The 22,097-nt window shown below is 46.1% G+C and overlaps 1 protein-coding gene across 3 annotated transcripts in view; it reads left to right on the forward strand.

Annotated features, from left to right (window-relative positions):
* LOC120044905 (myosin-14-like) overlaps window positions 1-22,097 on the forward strand; it is a 73,217-nt gene that overhangs the window by 41,963 nt on the left and 9,157 nt on the right. For all 3 annotated transcript variants that reach the window (XM_038989633.1, XM_038989634.1, XM_038989635.1), the window contains exons 5-13: window positions 8,369-9,118; window positions 10,066-10,353; window positions 11,564-11,665; window positions 12,423-12,572; window positions 12,844-12,951; window positions 13,241-13,363; window positions 13,588-13,671; window positions 17,098-17,202; window positions 20,994-21,146. In XM_038989633.1, coding sequence (XP_038845561.1) covers window positions 8,369-9,118; window positions 10,066-10,353; window positions 11,564-11,665; window positions 12,423-12,572; window positions 12,844-12,951; window positions 13,241-13,363; window positions 13,588-13,671; window positions 17,098-17,202; window positions 20,994-21,146 — 1,863 coding nt within the window. The remainder of the gene's footprint in view (window positions 1-8,368; window positions 9,119-10,065; window positions 10,354-11,563; window positions 11,666-12,422; window positions 12,573-12,843; window positions 12,952-13,240; window positions 13,364-13,587; window positions 13,672-17,097; window positions 17,203-20,993; window positions 21,147-22,097) is intronic.

The following is a 22,097-nucleotide window of genomic DNA, read 5'->3' on the forward strand; positions in this document are numbered from 1 at the left end:
TCTCTATGGGGACAGCCCTCAGTCTGAACATAAGGGTCTCTATGGGGACAGTCCTCAGTCTGAACATAAGGGTCTGTCTCTATGGGGACAGCCCTCAGTCTGAACATAAGGGCCTGTCTCTATGGGGACAGCCCTCAGTCTGAACATAAGGGTCTGTCTCTATGGGGACAGCCCTCAGTCTGAACACAGGGGTCTGTCTCTATGGGGACAGTCCTCAGTCTGAACATAAGGGTCTCTATGGGGACAGTCCTCAGTCTGAACATAAGGGTCTGTCTCTATGGGGACAGCCCTCAGTCTGAACATAAGGGTCTGTCTCTATGGGGACAGCCCTCAGTCTGAACATAGGGGTCTGTCTCTATGGGGACAGCCCTCAGTCTGAACATAAGGGTCTGTCTCTATGGGGACAGCCCTCAGTCTGAACATAAGGGTCTGTCTCTATGGGGACAGCCCTCAGTCTGAACACAGGGGTCTGTCTCTATGGGGACAGCCCTCAGTCTGAACATAGGGGTCTGTCTCTATGGGGACAGCCCTCAGTCTGAACATAAGGGTCTGTCTCTATGGGGACAGCCCTCAGTCTGAACATAAGGGTCTGTCTCTATGGGGACAGCCCTCAGTCTGAACATAAGGGTCTGTCTCTATGGGGACAGCCCTCAGTCTGAACATAAGGGTCTGTCTCTATGGGGACAGCCCTCAGTCTGAACATAAGGGTCTGTCTCTATGGGGACAGCCCTCAGTCTGAACATAAGGGTCTGTCTCTATGGGGACAGCCCTCAGTCTGAACATAGGGGTCTATAAAAATGAAGTCTGGTTTGTGGTAATGTTGTAAGGTAAGTCTACTGTACTTTAAAATTCATATGAGAGGGTTAATTGTAAATTATTTATAGGCTAACATTGAAGACATGCTGTTTGAAACGTACTGTTTATGGGGTGGCAGGTAGCCTAGTGGTTAGAGCGTTGGACTAGTAACCCAAAGGTTGGTGGTTCAAATCCCCGAGTTGACAGTAACCCACTGTTTCCCGGTAGACTGGCAGTTAACCCACTGTTTCCCGGTAGGCCGTCATTGTAAATAAGAATATGTTCTTAACTGACTTGCCTAGTTAAATAAATAAAATATAAAAACTCTGTCCTTTTGTCTGGAACCTAAAATGTAATGTAACGAGTGTGAATTGTAATGCTGTGAATTGTCATAGGAGTGTAATACAGTGTGGTTGTATTATTCAATGTTGTAACATGTGTATTTGAGAAGAAAAGTGCCTATTAAAAGTGGGTATTAACTGTGTGGGTAACTGGGATCTCGGGAACGCTCTTCACATTTCCCCCCAAAATTACATGATAAGACCTGGGAAATTACAACATTTTCCCCAATGTGGCACTAGCCTGAGGTTTCCCCTTACGTACAGATCTAGGATCAGCTTCCCCTTCCCCGATCCTAAACTTAACCATTAGTAAGGGAAATGCAAAACTGACCCAAGATCAGCATTTAGGGGCAACTTCACCCTGCTCCCATTAGTGGCAAAGAGGGTTGAGCTTGGCATGTAACGATGGTGTCGGTCTGGAACCTTTACTCTGGATTAGACTCTTGTTGTTTTCATTAGCTGTTACATACTTCTTCCTTTAAAGGTCAGTAGCAGAAAGGGCTCTTGTTTTCATTTCACCTCTAGTCCATTGTATTTACTTCACACTAAGTCGCTAGTCTAGTGTATTTACTTCACACTAAGTCGCTAGTCTAGTGTATTTACTTCACACTAAGTCGCTAGTCTAATGTATTTACTTCACACTAAGTCGCTAGTCTAATGTATTTACTTCACACTAAGTCGCTAGTCTAATGTATTTACTTCACACTAAGTCGCTAGTCTAATGTATTTACTTCACACTAAGTCGCTAGTCTAATGTATTTACTTCACACTAAGTCGCTAGTCTAATGTATTTACTTCACACTAAGTCGCTAGTCTAATGTATTTACTTCACACTAAGTCGCTAGTCTAGTGTATTTACTTCACACTAAGTCGCTAGTCTAGTGTATTTACTTCACAATAAGTCGCTAGTCTAGTGTATTTACTTCACACTAAGTCGCTAGTCTAGTGTATTTACTTCACACTAAGTCGCTAGTCTAATGTATTTACTTCACACTAAGTCGCTAGTCTAATGTATTTACTTCACACTAAGTTCGCTAGTCCAGTGTATTTACTTCACACTAAGTCGCTAGTCTAATGTATTTACTTCACACTAAGTTCGCTAGTCCAGTGTATTTACTTCACACTAAGTCGCTAGTCTAATGTATTTACTTCACACTAAGTCGCTAGTCTAGTGTATTTACTTCACACTAAGTCGCTAGTCTAGTGTATTTACTTCACACTAAGTCGCTAGTCTAATGTATTTACTTCACACTATGTCACTAGTCTAGTGTATTTACTTCACACTAAGTCGCTAGTCTAGTGTATTTACTTCACACTAAGTCGCCAAGAATTCAAAGCACACGCATAATTGACACTGGCAGACTGCACACATGACCCGAATGCAGTTAATGAACCCTACAGGAAACCCCTACAGCCTATAAAAGAACGTGTGCCTCTTTGAGCTGACATTGTGACTCTTCAGACAGGCACACATTTGATAGGCTTATGCACAATTCACTTGATAGACAACCTCCAACAAATTACAGAAAATCAACTACATTTGGCAACATCTAGTTGCTGAATATACAGATCGCAGATCAGCTCATGAATAACAGGGAGATGAAGAGTGGAAATAGTTTTAAATAAATGAAGGAAAAGCAGCCAACAAGTGCTCAGCATATGTGGGAACTCCTTCAAGACTGTTGGAAAATCATTCCAGGTGAAGCTGGTTGAGAAAATGCCAAGAGTGTGCAAAGCAGTCATTAAGGCAAAGGGTGGCTACTTTAAAGAATCTCAAATATAAAATATATTTAGATTTGTTTAACACATTTTTGGTTACTACATGATTCCATATGTGTTATTTCATAGTTTTGATGTCTTCACTATTATTCTACAATGTAGAAAATAGTAAAAATAAAGAAAAACCCTTGAATTGGGTAGGTGTGTCCAAACGTTTGACTGGTACTGCATATAGTTCACCCTCAGCACCTCTACTTCCTGCCGTTATGTATAGTGGCACAGCCAAGCCTATTTGGGGAAAACCCTGGCATAGTGACGATAAATTGATTTGTAATGCTTTAAATGGGCACTTCTGATTTTTGCGGTATTTCCCAGGAATCTCTGGATAAATACGAATATTCCTGGTATTGAAACTTGGTATATTTACGGGGGAAATAATCCCTACTGGCTACTGAGATATCGCGTTGCCAGCCACAACAACAGGTAAGGCAAGAATGTAATGTGAATTTTAAAAAGTCACCCGGCTCCTCTGACTCTTCTTCCTATCTCATAGTGGGAATAAGGGCCTAACTTTGAAACAAATATATTTACTCATCAGCAGGATTAGAATCTATTCCATTTCCATCCAGTCAATTCAGGAAGTCAACTGAAAATCCAATTTCCAATTTTCCTCATTTCAGTTTATTTTCTTGAATTGCCTGAAATGAAATGAAATTGACCCCAACCCTGTCTACCATGTGTTACAGTGTTACATATTAACATATTAACACATCACTAACTCAGCTCATGGGTTCAGCTAAAATAATAACATTAAAAATGGGGGCTTAAATGCTTTATCCCTGCATGGCGTGTAAATATCGTAAATACCAAGGTGATTAAAGATGATCCTAAGCCCCAGAGAGGCCCTCCAACCGGCCCTGTGGTCCCCGACCGCCACTACCTCTCCCTGGGGGAGGACGCAAGGTGAGACCCAGGACCAGGATTAGAGTTTAGGCCTAATTTCCCTAGCCATAGCAGCTGCTGGACACTGGCCACTTCATTTATATAAGTAGCATTAGCGCTAGCATTAGCATAATGTAATTGCAGCTCTTTGATTATTAATTGAAGAAGCTCTTTTGGCTAAATGGAAAATGATTCGTTTTTGGTCACTGCTATCAGTGTTGGAATGGAAGAGCATTTTGAGAAGTGGGTTTGTGTGTGTGTGTGTGTGTGTGTGTGTGTGTGTGTGTGTGTGTGTGTGTGTGTGTGTGTGTGTGTGTGTGTGTGTGTGTGTGTGTGTGTGTATTTGTGTGTGTGTATTTGTGTGTGTGTGCATGTGTGTGTGTCCTCGGCTCTGCGTTGGGGCCCGTTTCATTTCATATGCCTGGGTTCACCTTGACACATCGACACCACAGCTATCTCTTTAATTCACACACACACACACACACACACACACACACACACACACTCACAAGCGCACACACACACACACACACACACACACACACACACACACACACACACACACACACACACACACACACACACACACACACACACACACAGAGAGAGAGAGATAGAGCTTACATAATGGGAATTTGTAGCTTTTCGACTCTCTAATCCCCCTAAGCATGGAAAACATAATGTGATAATGTAATTACATTAGACAAACTAACATGATCATTCTCAGCTCAGTATACTAGAGGTCTGAGGTCTCTGATTCAGGATGAAGGAGAGAGATAGTATACTAGAGGTCTGAGGTCTCTGGTTCAGGATGAAGGAGAGAGACGGTATACTAGAGGTCTGAGGTCTCTGGTTCAGGATGAAGGAGAGAGACAGTATACTAGAGGTCTGAGGTCTCTGGTTCAGGATGAAGGAGAGAGATAGTATACTAGAGGTCTGAGGTCTCTGGTTCAGGATGAAGGAGAGAGATAGTATACTAGAGGTCTGAGGTCTCTGGTTCAGTATGAAGGAGAGAGACAGTATACTAGAGGTCTGAGGTCTCTGGTTCAGGATGAAGGAGAGAGACAGTATACTAGAGGTCTGAGGTCTCTGATTCAGGATGAAGGAGAGAGATAGTATACTAGAGGTCTCTGGTTCAGGATGAAGGAGAGAGATAGTATACTAGAGGTCTCTGGTTCAGGATGAAGGAGAGAGACAGTATACTAGAGGTCTGAGGTCTCTGGTTCAGGATGAAGGAGAGAGACAGTATACTAGAGGTCTGAGGTCTCTGGTTCAGGATGAAGGGTGATGGAGAGAGAGACACAGTCTTAAAGGGACACACTATCACACCATCTTATGTCCTCTGTGGGTTACAGAGTAAGACTGTGATCCTCTCACTGGAAGCTGTAATATAGTGATCCTCTCACTGGCAGCTGTAATATAGTGATCCTCTCACTGGCAGCTGTAATATAGTGATCCTCTCACTGGAAGCTGTAATATAGTGATCCTCTCACTGGAAGCTGTAATATAGTGATCCTCTCACTGGCAGCTGTAATATAGTGATCCTCTCACTGGAAGCTGTAATATAGTGATCCTCTCACTGGAAGCTGTAATATAGTGATCCTCTCACTGGAAGCTGTAATATAGTGATCCTCTCACTGGGAGCTGTAATATAGTGATCCTCTCACTGGAAGCTGTAATATAGTGATCCTCTCACTGGGAGCTGTAATATAGTGATCCTCTCACTGGGAGCTGTAATATAGTGATCCTCTCACTGGGAGCTGTAATATAGTGATCCTCTCACTGGAAGCTGTAATATAGTGATCCTCTCACTGGGAGCTGTTAATTAGTGATCCTCTCACTGGCAGCTGTAATATAGTGATCCTCTCACTGGAAGCTGTAATATAGTGATCCTCTCACTGGAAGCTGTAATATAGTGATCCTCTCACTGGGAGCTGTAATATAGTGATCCTCTCACTGGCAGCTGTAATATAGTGATCCTCTCACTGGAAGCTGTAATATAGTGATCCTCTCACTGGAAGCTGTAATATAGTGATCCTCTCACTGGGAGCTGTAATATAGTGATCCTCTCACTGGCAGCTGTAATATAGTGATCCTCTCACTGGAAGCTGTAATATAGTGATCCTCTCACTGGAAGCTGTAATATAGTGATCCTCTCACTGGCAGCTGTAATATAGTGATCCTCTCACTGGAAGCTGTAATATAGTGATCCTCTCACTGGAAGCTGTAATATAGTGATCCTCTCACTGGAAGCTGTAATATAGTGATCCTCTCACTGGGAGCTGTAATATAGTGATCCTCTCACTGGAAGCTGTAATATAGTGATCCTCTCACTGGAAGCTGTAATATAGTGATCCTCTCACTGGGAGCTGTAATATAGTGATCCTCTCACTGGAAGCTGTAATATAGTGATCCTCTCACTGGGAGCTGTAATATAGTGATCCTCTCACTGGCAGCTGTAATATAGTGATCCTCTCACTGGCAGCTGTAATATAGTGATCCTCTCACTGGAAGCTGTAATATAGTGATCCTCTCACTGGAAGCTGTAATATAGTGATCCTCTCACTGGAAGCTGTAATATAGGGATCCTCTCACTGGGAGCTGTAATATAGTGATCCTCTCACTGGAAGCTGTAATATAGTGATCCTCTCACTGGAAGCTGTAATATAGTGATCCTCTCACTGGGAGCTGTAATATAGTGATCCTCTCACTGGAAGCTGTAATATAGTGATCCTCTCACTGGGAGCTGTAATATAGTGATCCTCTCACTGGGAGCTGTAATATAGTGATCCTCTCACTGGAAGCTGTAATATAGTGATCCTCTCACTGGAAGCTGTAATATAGTGATCATCTCACTGGAAGCTGTAATATAATGATCCTCTCACTGGAAGCTGTGATCCTCTCACTGGAAGCTGTAATATAGTGATCCTCTCACTGGGAGCTGTAATATAGTGATCCTCTAATGGATGACTCTAGTGGATGACTCTAGTGGATGACTCTAATGGATGACTCTAATGGATGACTCTAGTAGATGACTCTAATGGATGACTCTAGTGGATGACTCTAATGGATGACTCTAGTGGATGACTCTAATGGATGACTCTAATGGATGACTCTTTTGGATGACTCTAATGGATGACTCTAGTGGATGACTCTAATGGATGACTCTAATGGATGACTCTAATGGATGACTCTAGTGGTTGACTCTAGTGGATGACTCTAGTGGATGACTCTAGTGGATGACTCTAATGTATGACTCTAGTGGATGACTCTAATGGATGACTCTAATGGATGACTCTAGTGGTTGACTCTAGTGGATGACTCTAGTGGTTGACTCTAGTGGATGACTCTAATGGATGACTCTAGTGGTTGACTCTAATGGATGACTCTAGTGGATGACTCTAATGGATGACTCTAGTGGATGACTCTAATGGATGACTCTAATGGATGACTCTAGTGGTTGACTCTAGTGGATGACTCTAGTGGATGACTCTAATGGATGACTCTAATGGATGACTCTAGTGGATGACTCTAATGTATGACTCTAGTGGATGACTCTAATGGATGACTCTAATGGATGACTCTAGTGGTTGACTCTAGTGGATGACTCTAGTGGTTGACTCTAGTGGATGACTCTAATGGATGACTCTAATGGATGACTCAAGTGGATGACTCTAGTGGATGACTCTAATGGATGACTCTAATGGATGACTCCTGCCTCACCACAGAAGGGCGTTTTCTGCTGTTTTGTTTCTCTCATGATATCAATAATTATTTCTCCTTTCCAGATGTGAGTGAAATGGGAAGAGGGATATTTCATAATATAAGCAGGAATGGTTTTGCCCTTTCTGCTACTGACCTTTAAAGGAAGAAGTATGTAACAGCTAATGAAAACAACAAGAGTCTAATCCAGAGTAAAGGTTCCAGACCGACACCATCGCTACATGCCAAGCTCAACCCTCTTTGCCACTAATGGGAGCAGGGTGAAGTTGCCCCTAAATGCTGATCTTGGGTCAGTTTTGCATTTCCCCTACTAATGGTTAAGTTTAGGATCGGGGAAGGGGAAGCTGATCCTAGATCTGTACGTAGGGGAAACCTCAGGCTAGTGCCACATTGGGGAAGGGGAAGCTGATCCTAGATCTGTACGTAGGGGAAACCTCAGGCTAGTGCCACATTGGGGAAGGGGAAGCTGATCCTAGATCTGTACGTAGGGGAAACCTCAGGCTAGTGCCACATTGGGGAAGGGGAAGCTGATCCTAGATCTGTACGTAGGGGTACCCTCAGGCTAGTGCCACATTGGGGAAGGGGAAGCTGATCCTAGATCTGTACGTAGGGGTACCCTCAGGCTAGTGCCACATTGGGGAAGGGGAAGCTGATCCTAGATCTGTACGTAGGGTGAAACCTCAGGCTAGTGCCACATTGGGGAAGGGGAAGCTGATCCTAGATCTGTACGTAGGGGAAACCTCAGGCTAGTGCCACATTGGGGAAGGGGAAGCTGATCCTAGATCTGTACGTAGGGGAAACCTCACCCCGGAGCCCCACTGTGTTGAAACCATAGATTTCTCTCTTAGGAAGCCACTGCCGTTAAAGAGACAAGCAGAGTATCCAGCCATAGCAACCCTAGCAACCCTAGCAACCATAGCGCGACTGCAGAGCAAGGCCGAGATTCAGTCAACAGTAACGGCCACACCAGAGGGACGTTGTACCCCACTGAGGTTCCGTCTCTACGGGGTCTCAGGAAGACCCAGAGCAGCACATTGGAGGAGGAAGAGAAGGTCTGGAGGACCAATAAGAGCACGGTGCTGTCCAGAGGATCTAATCTAACCCGCTCTGGGAGCGTCAAGGACCTGATCCACAAGTTCTCAGGCTCAGAGAACGGCGAACCCTCGTCAGTCAAGGAAAACGGCTCACCAGTTCTGTCAATGGGCGGATCCCTGCCTGAAGACTCTAACCGGACAATCAGGATGTCCACAGCCAGAACTGCGGAGGTACTGGCCTATCAGAACTCCCAGTCCAACCCAAACACAGCCACTCTCAGTAGTTCCACAGTACAGACCCAGAGCCCAGTCAGGATGTCCACAGCCAAGTCCACCTCCCAGTCCAACCCAGCCATTCACAGCAGCAGCACCGCAGACAGCCAGAACCCGGTACCTTCTATCAAACTAACCCCTCCACCCATGGAGTCTCAGCCCGGCCTTAAGGGGGCGAAGACGGGCTCGCCGCAGCCCAGCAGTCCTTCAGACAGTCATTCCCAGAAGGGTCAGGGTCAGAGCCAGGGTGGCTCTCACAGAGATTCCACGGCAGGCTCCGGATTGGGTTCGGTAAGTAGACCCTCCGGAAAGGCTCCATTATAAGAGCCAAGAACTGACCACACCAATCACTGATTGCTTGGCATCCGAGACCACGTCCACCGGTGATCATGCTCCGTATGAAGATCACACAGCATGGCCTGTCTGCCTGTCTGTCTGTCTTGTCTTGTCTTGTCTTGTCTTGTCTGTCTGTCTGTCTGTCTGTCTGTCTGTCTGTCTGTCTGTCTGTCTGTCTGTCTGTCTGTCTGTCTGTCTTTGTCTGTCTGTCTGTCTGTCTGTCTGTCTGTCTGTCTGTCTGTCTGTCTGTCTGTCTGTCTTTGTCTGTCTTTGTCTGTCTGTCTGTCTGTCTGTCTGTCTGTCTGTCTGTCTGTCTGTCTGTCTGTCTGTCTGTCTTTGTCTGTCTTTGTCTGTCTGTCTGTCTGTCTGTCTGTCTGTCTGTCTGTCTTGTCTGTCTGTCTGTCTGTCTGTCTTGTCTTGTCTGTTTGTCCACAACTACAGCAATCAACACAATTGTGCATCCGCCTGTCTATCCGTCTGTGCATGTGTGACCAATAGCAGTCCATCTGCACCATAACCCTTGCATCTAACATATCAAACTCAACTAATGGCTTGTTCCTAACAGGAGGGCACTTAGTCATAATGAGCCGTAGCATCGCTATGTCGCGTGTGTGTTGATGTTGTTACCACTCTGCTGTACGGTGATGTCACTCATGTTCACATCACACCATTGCATGTCTGTTCATTGAATTCACTGGTTTGATTTGCACGCAATAGAATCTCAGATCTCTCTCCTGAACGTACGGCACCTTACAAATACCATTCAAATGCTCCCTGTGCTGTGCTGTACTGTGCCTGTCTGTCAACAGCTATGCTATTGATTTGTCTCTCTCTCTCCCCCCTCCCTCTCCCTCTCTCCATCTCTCCATCCATATATTTAATTTCTTCTCCTCCTCCTCCAGGAATCAGACTTTAATCCCAACAAGAGGCCTGAAAGTCCCCCATCTGAAGACGAGCCATCCAATCCCGTCAACGTCCACCAGAACCCCAAATACCAACTGTACCTGAGTGGAGACGTGACGGGGAACGGTTCCAGGGATACAAATGGAACGTTTGGGGGAGAAAACGGGAACGGGATGGAACCCAGGAACAGTTCCCGTTGGGACAGCGCTAGCTCCAGATTCGGGCCAAACTCTCACGGGTCCCTGGAATCTCTGGCCTCTCGGGACTGGGACACCATGTCGGACAGGGTGAGGAACAGAGGTCTGGGGCCACTTGGGGCTGGTACTGGGGCCAGGGGAATAAGACAGGGTGAGGAACAGAGGCCTGGGTCCAGGGGAATAAGACAGGGTGAGGAACAGAGGCCTGGGGCCAGGGGAATAAGACAGGGTGAGGAACAGAGGCCTGGGGCCAGGGGAATAAGACAGGGTGAGGAACAGAGGCCTGAGGCCAGGGGAATAAGACAGGGTGAGGAACAGAGGCCTGGGGCCACTTGGGGCTGGTACTGGGGCCAGGGGAATCAGACATGGCTGAGGGACAGTAATAGCGCTTCCAGGGGCCAGGGGAATCAGACATGGCTGAGGGACAGTAGTAGGGCTTCCAGGGGCCAGGGCAATCAGACATGGCTGAGGGACAGTAGTAGGGCTTCCAGGGGCCAGGGCAATCAGACATGGCTGAGGGACAGTAGTAGGGCTTCCAGGGGCCAGGGGAATCAGACATGGCTGAGGGACAGTAATAGCGCTTCCAGGGGCCAGGGCAATCAGACATGGCTGAGGGACAGTAGTAGGGCTTCCAGGGGCCAGGGCAATCAGACATGGCTGAGGGACAGTAGTAGGGCTTCCAGGGGCCAGGGGAATCAGACATGGCTGAGGGACAGTAATAGGGCTTCCAGGGGCCAGGGCTGCCAGGGATCACCAGGGGCTGAGATGGGGAATAAGGGCCAGGGGGACGACAGGTTGTCACCTCCATCTAATTACACTGAGATGAAGCTCAGACATGTAGTGTGATCAGCACCTATCTGTCTGCTCCATCTGTCTGTCTGCTCCACCTGTATGTCTGCTCCACCTATCTGTCTGCTCCACCTATCTGTCTGCTCCACCTGTATGTCTGCTCCACCTGTCTGTCTGCTCCACTTGTCTGTCTGCTCCACCTGTCTATCTGCTCCACCTATATCTCTGCTCCACCTGTCTGTCTGCTCCACCTATCTGTCTGCTCCAAAATGTACTGTAGGAGCATGGCGTGAGCCACCTTAGACCTGGCCTTTATGATGCAGCGCCATCTGCTGGTGTACAACAGGCTTTACAATAATATCAATATTTCCATATTGAATTAATTAACCATGGACAATATGACCATTTCACTAGTGGTGAATCCTCGGCATTGTCAAAGACAACGTTTTAAGAATGTTTATGTTTTTATTGATGTGTTTTTATCAATGGTGTGTTTCTGTGTGTTGTCTAGCTGGGAGGTTTTGAGAGTCCTCCCAGGGTGTTCAACAGCCCCTACGCTACAGCGGCTTCCACGGAGTACAACTCTGGCATGTACCGGATGACAGATTATAAGGTAAAACACTCAGCAAAATGGGATTATGGGGTACAGAAACAACTATTTTGTACTAATATCTTGTTTGTCTTAGAGAGCATAGAATCATGATATTATGTACAGCACATTTACCTGTTTGTCTTCCTTTCTCTATCTGTCTCCTCTTCTCTCCTCCTCTCTCATTTCCTTTCCCTCCTCTCCCTCCTCTCTCCTCTCCTTTCCCTCCTCTCCCTCCTCTCTCCTCTCCTTTCCATCCTCTCCCTCCTCTCCTCCTCTCTCCTTTCCTTTCCCTCCTCTCCTCCTCTCTCCTCTACTTTCCATCCTCTCCATCCTCTTCTCTCCTCTCCTCCTCTCTCCTCTCCTCCTCTCCTCTCCTTTCCATCCTCTCCCTCCTCTCCTCTTCTCTCCTCTCCCCTCTCCTCTCCTCCTTTCTCCTCTCCTTTCTCCTCTCCTCTCCTCTCCTCTCCTCTCCTCTCCTCTCCTCTCCTCTCCTCTCCTCTCCTCTCCTCTCCTCTCCTCTCCTCTCCTCTCCTATCCTATCCTCTCCTATCCTCTCCTCTCCTCTCCCCCTCTCCTCTCTCCTCTCCTTTCCCTCCTCTCCTCTCCTCTTCTCTCCCCCTCTCTCCTCTCCTCTCCTCCTCTCTTCTCCCTCCTCTCCTCTCCTCTTCCCATCTCCTCTCCTCCTCTCTCCTCTCCTTTCCCTCCATCCTCTCCTCTCCTCTCCTCCGTTCTACTCTACTACCTCTCCTCCCCTCTTCTCACACTCGATTACATGCAGGATGTGATGTCTCCAGCCACATCAGAGCTGAACCTGTTCAACAGCTACCACAGCAGGAGTACCAGCCCTGTGCCTTCCTTCACCCGGACTGTGACCGCCCCACGTGCACCCTTCTCAACCTACGACACCATCAGGAGGCGGGACCAGCAGGTGGGTGGTCAGAGCAGTAATACAGGGTTAAAAGAAACGATCAGTGACCTCTTCTCAGCTGTTGACTATAGTCTCAGGTATATCCGTATTGTAGACTGACCTCTTCTCAGCTGTTGACTATAGTGTCAGGTATATCCGTATTGTAGACTGACCTCTTCTCAGCTGTTGACTATAGTGTCAGGTATATCAGTATTGTAGACTGACCTCTTCTCAGCTGTTGACTATAGTGTCAGGTATATCAGTATTGTAGACTGACCTCTGGTTCTTCCAGGTGATGTCAAGCCAACACCCCATGCGGTCCGCTGTGTCGTCTGTCGCTATGCCCAACAAGAGAGACTACATCGAGGAGTTGACCAGGCAGTTGGATGCATGTCAGAAGGTGCAGTATGAAGCCCCTCCCTCCCTCCCTCCCTCCCTCCCTCACTCCCTCCCTCCCTCCCTCCCTCCCTCCCTCCCCTCCTTCCTTCCATCCCTCCCCCCTTCCTCCCTTTCCACTCTCCCTCTCTCCCCCCTCCTTCCTCCCTCCCCCTCCTCCCTCTCTCCCTCCCTCTCTCTCCCCCCCTCCCAGCCCCTCCCTCCCTTCCTCATATCCTCCGCCCCCCCCCCCCCTCCCTCCTCTCTCCCTCCCTCCCTCCCTCATATCCTCCGTGTCCCCCTCCTTTCCACAGAGGAACCAGTTCCTGGAGGCAGAGAGCGTAGAGATGGACAAGGAGAGGAACCAGATCAGGTTGGAGATGAGAGGCCTGTTGGTGAACAACGAGGACCTTCTCAGAACCAACAGTACCCTGCAGGTGTGTAGCATGATGGACTACAATACCCAGAATGCTCTGTGTAACATATCTGATTTGATCTCAGTGAAGATGTTGCCTGGGTACCAGTCTGTTTGTGACGTGATACCACTCCTTGTCATGCAAAACATGGTTAAGAGTGGTATGGTGGCACAAACAGACTGGTACCCAGGCTAGTAAAGAGGTTCCTGAAGCTAACGTAATGTCCTGTCTCTTATCAATCCAAGATGGAGATGAGTAGGATGAGGATGAGGATGGTAGAGCTGGAGAGAGACAACATGGCCATGACGGACCGCTTCATAGTTATGGAGGTAGGCTTCTGGACTACACAGAAACTACACTGTATACCACTTGACTACACATAAACTACACTGTATACCACTTGACTACACATAAACTACACTGTGTACCTCTGGACTACACATAAACTACACTGTATACCACTTGACTACACATAAACTACACTGTGTACACATGGACTACACATAAACTACACTGTGTACCACTTGACTACACATAAACTACACTGTGTACCACTTGACTACACATAAACTACACTGTGTACCTCTGGACTACACATAAACTACACTGTGTATCACTGGACTACACATAAACTACGCTGTGTACACATGTACTACACATACACTACACTGTGTATCACTGGACTAGACATAAACTACACTGTGTACACCTGGACTAGACATAAACTACACTGTGTATCACTGGACTAGACATAAACTACACTGTGTACACCTGGACTAGACATAAACTACACTGTGTACACCTGGACTACACATAAACTACACTGTGTATCACTGGACTAGACATAAACTACACTGTGTATCACTGGACTAGACATAAACTACACTGTGTATCACTGGACTAGACATAAACTACACTGTGTATCACTGGACTAGACATAAACTACACTGTGTATCACTGGACTAGACATAAACTACACTGTGTACACCTGGACTAGACATAAACTACACTGTGTATCACTGGACTAGACATAAACTACACTGTGTACACCTGGACTAGACATAAACTACACTGTGTACCACTTGACTACACATAAACTACACTGTGTACACCTGGACTAGACATAAACTACACTGTGTACCTCTGGACTACACATAAACTACACTGTGTATCACTGGACTACACATAAACTACACTGTGTATCACTGGACTAGACATAAACTACACTGTGTACACCTGGACTAGACATAAACTACACTGTGTATCACTGGACTAGACATAAACTACACTGTGTATCACTGGACTAGACATAAACTACACTGTGTACACCTGGACTAGACATAAACTACACTGTGTACCTCTGGACTACACATAAACTACACTGTGTATCACTGGACTAGACATAAACTACACTGTGTACACCTGGACTAGACATAAACTACACTGTGTACACCTGGACTAGACATAAACTACACTGTGTAGACCTGGACTACACATAAACTACACTGTGTATCACTGGACTAGACATAAACTACACTGTGTATCACTGGACTAGACATAAACTACACTGTGTATCACTGGACTAGACATAAACTACACTGTGTATCACTGGACTAGACATAAACTACACTGTGTATCACTGGACTAGACATAAACTACACTGTGTATCACTGGACTAGACATAAACTACACTGTGTACACCTGGACTAGACATAAACTACACTGTGTATCACTGGACTAGACATAAACTACACTGTGTATCACTGGACTAGACATAAACTACACTGTGTACACCTGGACTAGACATAAACTACACTGTGTATCACTGGACTAGACATAAACTACACTGTGTACACCTAGACTAGACATAAACTACACTGTGTACACCTGGACTAGACATAAACTACACTGTGTACACCTGGACTACACATAAACTACACTGTGTATCACTGGACTACACATACACTACACTGTGTACACCTGGACTACACATAAACTACACTGTGTACACCTGGACTACACATACACTACACTGTGTACACCTGGACTACACATAAACTACACTGTGTATCACTGGACTACACATACACTACACTGTGTACACCTGGACTACACATAAACTACACTGTGTACCATTGGACTAGACATAAACTACACTGTGTACCATTGGACTACACATAAACTACACTGTGTACACCTGGACTACACATAAACTACACTGTATATATTCTTCTGAGACTCTTTAATGGATAGAAGGATTATCTTCAAACACACAAGCTCCTCCTTTCACTGACTCTCAAATAGTTAAGGTTAAGAGCCATTGGGCCAGTAGCTGAAAGGTTGCTCGTTCGAATCCCTCAGCTGACTAGGTGAACAATCTATTGATGTGCCCTTGAGCAAGGCACTTAACCCTAATTGCCCCATGTAAGTCACTCTGGATAAGAGCGCTAAAATGTGAATGTACCAGCGCCTCAAATCTCCTACTGCTTCAGCTCCTGTTATAGAATATTAGCACAAAAATATTGTGGAGCTCCTGTACCTGAATATAAACAGGACTGTGGAGCTCCTGTACCTGATATAAACAGGACTGTGGAGCTCCTGCACCTGAATATAAACAGGACTGTGGAGCTCCTGTACCTGAATATAAACAGGACTGTGGAGCTCCTGTACCTGAATATAAACAGGACTGTGGAGCTCCTGTACCTGAATATAAACAGGACTGTGGAGCTCCTGCACCTGAATATAAACAGGACTGTGGAGCTCCTGTACCTGAATATAAACAGGACTGTGGAGCTCCTGTACCTGAATATAAACAGGACTGTGGAGCTCCTGTACCTGAATATAAACAGGACTGTGGAGCTCCTGTACCTGAATATAAACAGGACTGTGGAGCTCCTGTACCTACATATAAACAGGACTGTGGAGCTCCTGTACCTGAATATAAACAGGACTGTGGAGCTCCTGCACCTGAATATAAACAGGACTGTGGAGCTCCTGCACCTGAATATAAACAGGACTGTGGAGCTCCTGTACCTGAATATAAACAGGACTGTGGAGCTCCTGTACCTGAATATAAACAGGACTGTGGAGCTCCTGCACCTGAATATAAACAGGACTGTGGAGCTCCTGCACCTGAATATAAACAGGACTGTGGAGCTCCTGTACCTGAATATAAACAGGATTGTGGAGCTCCTGTACCTGAATATAAACAGGACTGTGGAGCTCCTGCACCTGAATATATACAGGACTGTGGAGCTCCTGTACCTGAATATAAACAGTACTGTGGAGCTCCTGTACCTGAATATAAACAGGACTGTGGAGCTCCTGTACCTGAATATAAACAGGACTGTGGAGCTCCTGTACCTGAATATAAACAGGACTGTGGAGCTCCTGTACCTGAATATAAACAGGACTGTGGAGCTCCTGTACCTGAATATAAACAGGACTGTGGAGCTCCTGTACCTGAATATAAACAGGACTGTGGAGCTCCTGCACCTGAATATATACAGGACTGTGGAGCTCCTGCACCTACATATAAACAGGACTGTGGAGCTCCTGCACCTACATATAAACAGGACTGTGGAGCTCCTGCACCTACATATAAACAGGACTGTGGAGCTCCTGCACCTACATATAAACAGTACTGGCACCCGGCACCTATTTCAGTTCAAGTCAAACACTAGTGGTTGTGTTTTCTAAGTGTTGAAACACGGAGGATGTCTCTAGAGAGCTGATCCCATCTGTGTTTCCTCCAGACGGAGCTGACCGAGGCCAGAGAGATGATGGTGGAGGCCAACACTCAGGAATATGCCTTCAACTTCCTGCAGCAGTCTCTGAAGAATAAGATACAGGACGCTGAGGTACAGTATAGGCTTCTCCATAATCAGATTCTACCACATACATCAGTCAGTCAGCTGGGCCTATTCTACCACAGACCAGTCAGTCAGTCAGCTGGGCCTATTCTACCACAGACCAGTCAGTCAGTTAGCTGGGCCTATTCTACCACAGACCTGTCAGTCAGTTAGCTGGGCCTATTCCACCACAGACATCAGTCAGTCAGTTAGCTGGGCCTATTCCACCACAGACCTCAGTCAGTTAGCTGGGCATAATCCACCACAGACCTCAGTCAGTCAGTTAGCTGGGCCTATTCTACTACATAACTCAGTCAGTCAGTTGGGCCTAATCCACCACAGACCTCAGGAAGTCAGCTGGGCCTATTCTACCACAGACCTGTCAGTCAGCTGAGCCTATTCTACCACAGACCTGTAAGTCAGTTAGCTGGGCCTATTCTACCACAGACCTTAGTCAGTCAGCTGGGCCTATTCTACCACAGACCTGTCAGTCAGTTAGCTGGGCCTATTCTACCACAGACCTGTCAGTCAGTTAGCTGGGCCTATTCTACCACAGACCTTAGTCAGTCAGCTGGGCCTATTCCACCACAGACCTCAGTCAGTCAGCTGGGCCTAATCCACCACAGACCTCAGTCAGTCAGTCAGCTGGGCCTAATCTACCACAGACCTCAGTCAGTCAGTCAGCTGGGCCTAATCTACCACAGACCTCAGTCAGTCAGTTAGCTGGGCCTATTCCACCACAGACCTCAGTCAGTCAGTTAGCTGGGCCTATTCCACCACAGACCTCAGTCAGTCAGTTAGCTGGGCCTATTCCACCACAGACCTCAGTCAGTCAGTTAGCTGGGCCTATTCCACCACAGACCTCAGTCAGTCAGTTAACTGGGCCTATTCCACCACAGACCTCAATCAGTTAGCTGGGCCTATTCCACCACAGACCTCAGTCAGTCAGTTAGCTGGGCCTATTCCACCACAGACTTCAGTCAGTCAGTTAGCTGTTCATATTCCACCACAGACCTCAGTCAGTCAGTTAGCTGTTCATATTCCACCACAGACCTCAGTCAGTCAGCCTGCTGGGCCCATTCCACCACAGACCACAGTCAGTCAGTTAGCTGGGCCTATTCCACCACAGACCTCGGTCAGTCAGTTAGCTGAGCCTATTCTACCACAGACCTGTCAGTCAGTTAGCTGGACCTATTCCACCACAGACCTCAGTCAGTCAGCTGGGCCTATTCTACTACAGACCTCAGTCAGTCAGTCAGCTGGGCCCATTCCACCACAGACCACAGTCAGTCAGTTAGCTGGGCCTATTCCACCACAGACCTCAGTCAGTCAGTTAGCTGGACCTAATCCACCACAGACCTCAGTCAGTTAGCTGGGCCTATTCTACCACAGACCTGTCAGTTAGCTGGGCCTATTCTACCACAGACCTCAGTCAGTTAGCTGGGCCTCTTCCACCACAGACCTCAGTCAGTCAGTTAGCTGGGCCTATTCCACCACAGACCTCAGTCAGTTAGCTGGGCATATTCTACCACAGACCTCAGTCAGTCAGTTAGCTGGGCCTATTCCACCACAGACCTCAGTCAGTCAGTTAGCTGGGCCTAATCCACCACATACCTCAGTCAGTCAGTTAGCTGGGCCTAATCCACCACAGACCTCAGTCAGTTAGCTGGGCCTATTCCACCACAGACCTCAGTCAGTTAGCTGGGCCTAATCCAACACAGACCTCAGTCAGTCAGTTAGCTGGGCCTATTCCACCACAGACCTCAGTCAGTCAGTTAGCTGGGCCTATTCCACCACAGACCTCAGTCAGTCAGTTAGCTGGGCCTATTCCACCACAGACCTCAGTCAGTTAGCTGGGCCTAATCCACCACAGACCTCAGTCAGTCAGTTAGCTGGGCCTAATCCACCACAGACCTCAGTCAGTTAGCTGGGCCTATTCCACCACAGACCTCAGTCAGTCAGTTAGCTGGGCCTATTCCACCACAGACCTGGGCCTACAGTCGTATGAAAAAGTTTGGGCACCCCTGACAATTTCCATGATTTCCATTTATAAATAATTGGGTGTTTGGATCAGCAATTTCATTTTGATCTATCAAATAACTGATGGCCACAGTAATATTTCAGTAGTGAAATTAGGTTTATTGGATTAACAGAAAATGTGCAATATGCATCAAAACAAAATTAGACAGGTGCATAAATTTGGGCACCCCAATAGAAAAATCACATCAATATTTAGTAGAGCCTCCTTTTGCTAAAATAACAGCCTCTAGACGCTTGCCATAGCCTCTAATGAGTGTCTGGATTCTGGATGAAGGTATTTTGGACCATTCCTCCTTACAAAACATCTCCAGTTCAGTTAGGTTTGATGGTTGCCGAGCATGGACAGCGCGCTTCAAATCATCCCACAGATTCTCAATGGTATTCAGGTCTGGGGACTGGGATGGCCATTCCAGAACATTGTACTTGTTCCTCTGCATAAATGCCCGGGTAGATTTTGAGCAGTGTTTTGGGTCGTTGTCTTGTTGAAATATCCAGCGCCGGCGTAACTTCAACTTTGTGACTGATTCTTCAAACTTATTCCCAAGAATCTGCTGATATTCAGTGGAATCCATGCGACTCTCAACTTTAACAAGATTCCCAGTACCGGCACTGGCCACACAGCCCCACAGCATGATGGAACCCCCACCAAATTTTACTGTGGGTAGCAAGTGTTTTTCTTGGAACGCTGTGTTCTTTTGCCGCCATGCATAACGTCCCTTGTTATGACCAAATAACTCAATCTTTGTTTCATCAGTCCACAGCACCTTATTCCAAAATGAAGCTGGCTTGTCCAAATGTGCGTTTGCATACCTCAAGCGACTCTGTTTGTGGCGTGTGTGCAAAAAAAGGCTTCTTCCGCATCACTCTCCCATACAGCTTCTCCTTGTGCAAAGTGCGCTGAATTGTTGACCGATGCACAGCGACACCATCTGCAGCAAGATGATGTTGTAGGTCTTTGGAGGTGGTCTGTGGGCTGTTTTTGACCGTTCTCACCATCCTTCGCCTTTGCCTCTCCGATATTTTACTTGGCCTGCCACTTCTGGCCTTAACAAGAACTGTGCCTGTAGTCTTCCATTTCCTCACTATGTTCCTCACAGTGGACACTGACAGCTTAAATCTCTGCGATAGCTTTTTGTAGCCTTCCTCTAAACCATAATGTTGAACAATCTTTGTTTTCAGGTCATTTGAGAGTTGTTTTGAGGCCCCCATGTTGCCACTCTTCAGAAGAGAGTCAAAGAGAACAACAACTTGCAATTGGCCACCTTAAATACCTTTTCTCATGATTGGATGCACTTGTCTATGAAGTTCAAGGCTTAATGAGCTCACCAAACCAATTGTGTGTTCCAATTAATCAGTGCTAAGTAGTTACAGGTATTCAAATCAACAGAATGACAAGGGTGCCCACATTTTTGCACAGCCTATTTTTCACATCTGATTTAATTTCATACAACTTAATATTACTACACTAAAAATCTTTGTCTGGACAATACCCCAGTACTCAGCTTTTATTAGAAAATGAATGGCATGCCACTGTGATCATTTTCTGTGACGACAGAGTAAATTATTATGCAGCCTCAGAGGGGTGCCCAAACTTTTTCATACGACTGTATGTGTCTGCCTTGCGTGAGCCCCTGTGCGCATCCAGAAATGGCACCCTATTCCCTACCATGACCCTGCTCAAAATATAGTGCACTATGTAACGAGTAGGGTTCCATTTCAGCCCCAGCCTCTGTGTCTGTCCTACACCATGTCCCCTATAGGAGGCGCTGGAGAAGCAGACGCTCCATGCCGAGGGTCTGTCCGAGAAGCTGTGGCTGTCTGAGAGACAGTTGGAGGAGCTAGCGGTGGACAAGGAGACACGGGACAAGAGGACATCAGGGCTCAGTGACACTGTCTTCAGACTGGAGACTGAGGTACAGTTGCATTACTATACTTATACATGTGTGTGTGTGTGTGTGTGTGTGTGTGTGTGTGGGTGTGTGTGTGTGTGTGTGTGTGTGTGTGTGTGTGTGTGTGTGTGTGTGTGTGTGTGTGTGTGTGTGTGTGTGTGTGTGTGTGTGAGAGAGAGGTCAGTCTTCAGACTGGAGACTGAGGTACAGTACTGTTCACTTTACACACCTATAATGTAGCTTCAAGGGTTGTGGTTAATTCCACAAATTAAATTCAAATTACATTTCCTCTTCCTGTATAATCCCGTTTAATACTATTCAAATTCCAGGTCAGTCTTTAAATTCAGAGATAATTTAATTTCCTTTCAATTTCATTGTTAGGTAAATTCCAATAATTACATTTCTAATTCCGTATTATCCCAAACTATTCCACATATTCAAATTCAATTCCCTCAAGCTTTCAGGGAATATAGAAATACAAGTTGAAATGATTTTAAATGATTTAAAAACAAATCATGCAGAACTTTTGTTTTACTAAATCCATGAACTAATAAATTACAGTTCAGTTAAATTCCAAAAATGTAATTTTTTTTACTATTCCAATTCAAACATTTCAAACATTCTAATTCCATATAATTTCCAATGCCATAACTTGAAGATTGTTGAAATTTGAAAATTGAATTAGTGTAACATTCCTTGTGTTGATTCTGGAGTTACATTAACTCTGTAAGTGTTACATTAACACTCATTGGTGTAAATAACCCCAGTGTTGGTGTTAATAACCGGTGTTAAAATAAAACCACTCTCATCATTATGTCACGCAATGCAGCGTGATGATTATCCATTTTAATAGAATACTGTAACAACGAACAAAAACAATAAACCGACAAAATGAACAAAGACGAAACAGTCCCGTAACGTAAACACAGGAACACAGTAACAGGAACAATTACCCACAACCCACAATACAAAACA

The sequence above is a fragment of the Salvelinus namaycush genome, chromosome 3, assembly GCF_016432855.1.
Source record: "Salvelinus namaycush isolate Seneca chromosome 3, SaNama_1.0, whole genome shotgun sequence".
Classification (NCBI taxonomy): Eukaryota; Metazoa; Chordata; class Actinopteri; order Salmoniformes; family Salmonidae; genus Salvelinus; species Salvelinus namaycush.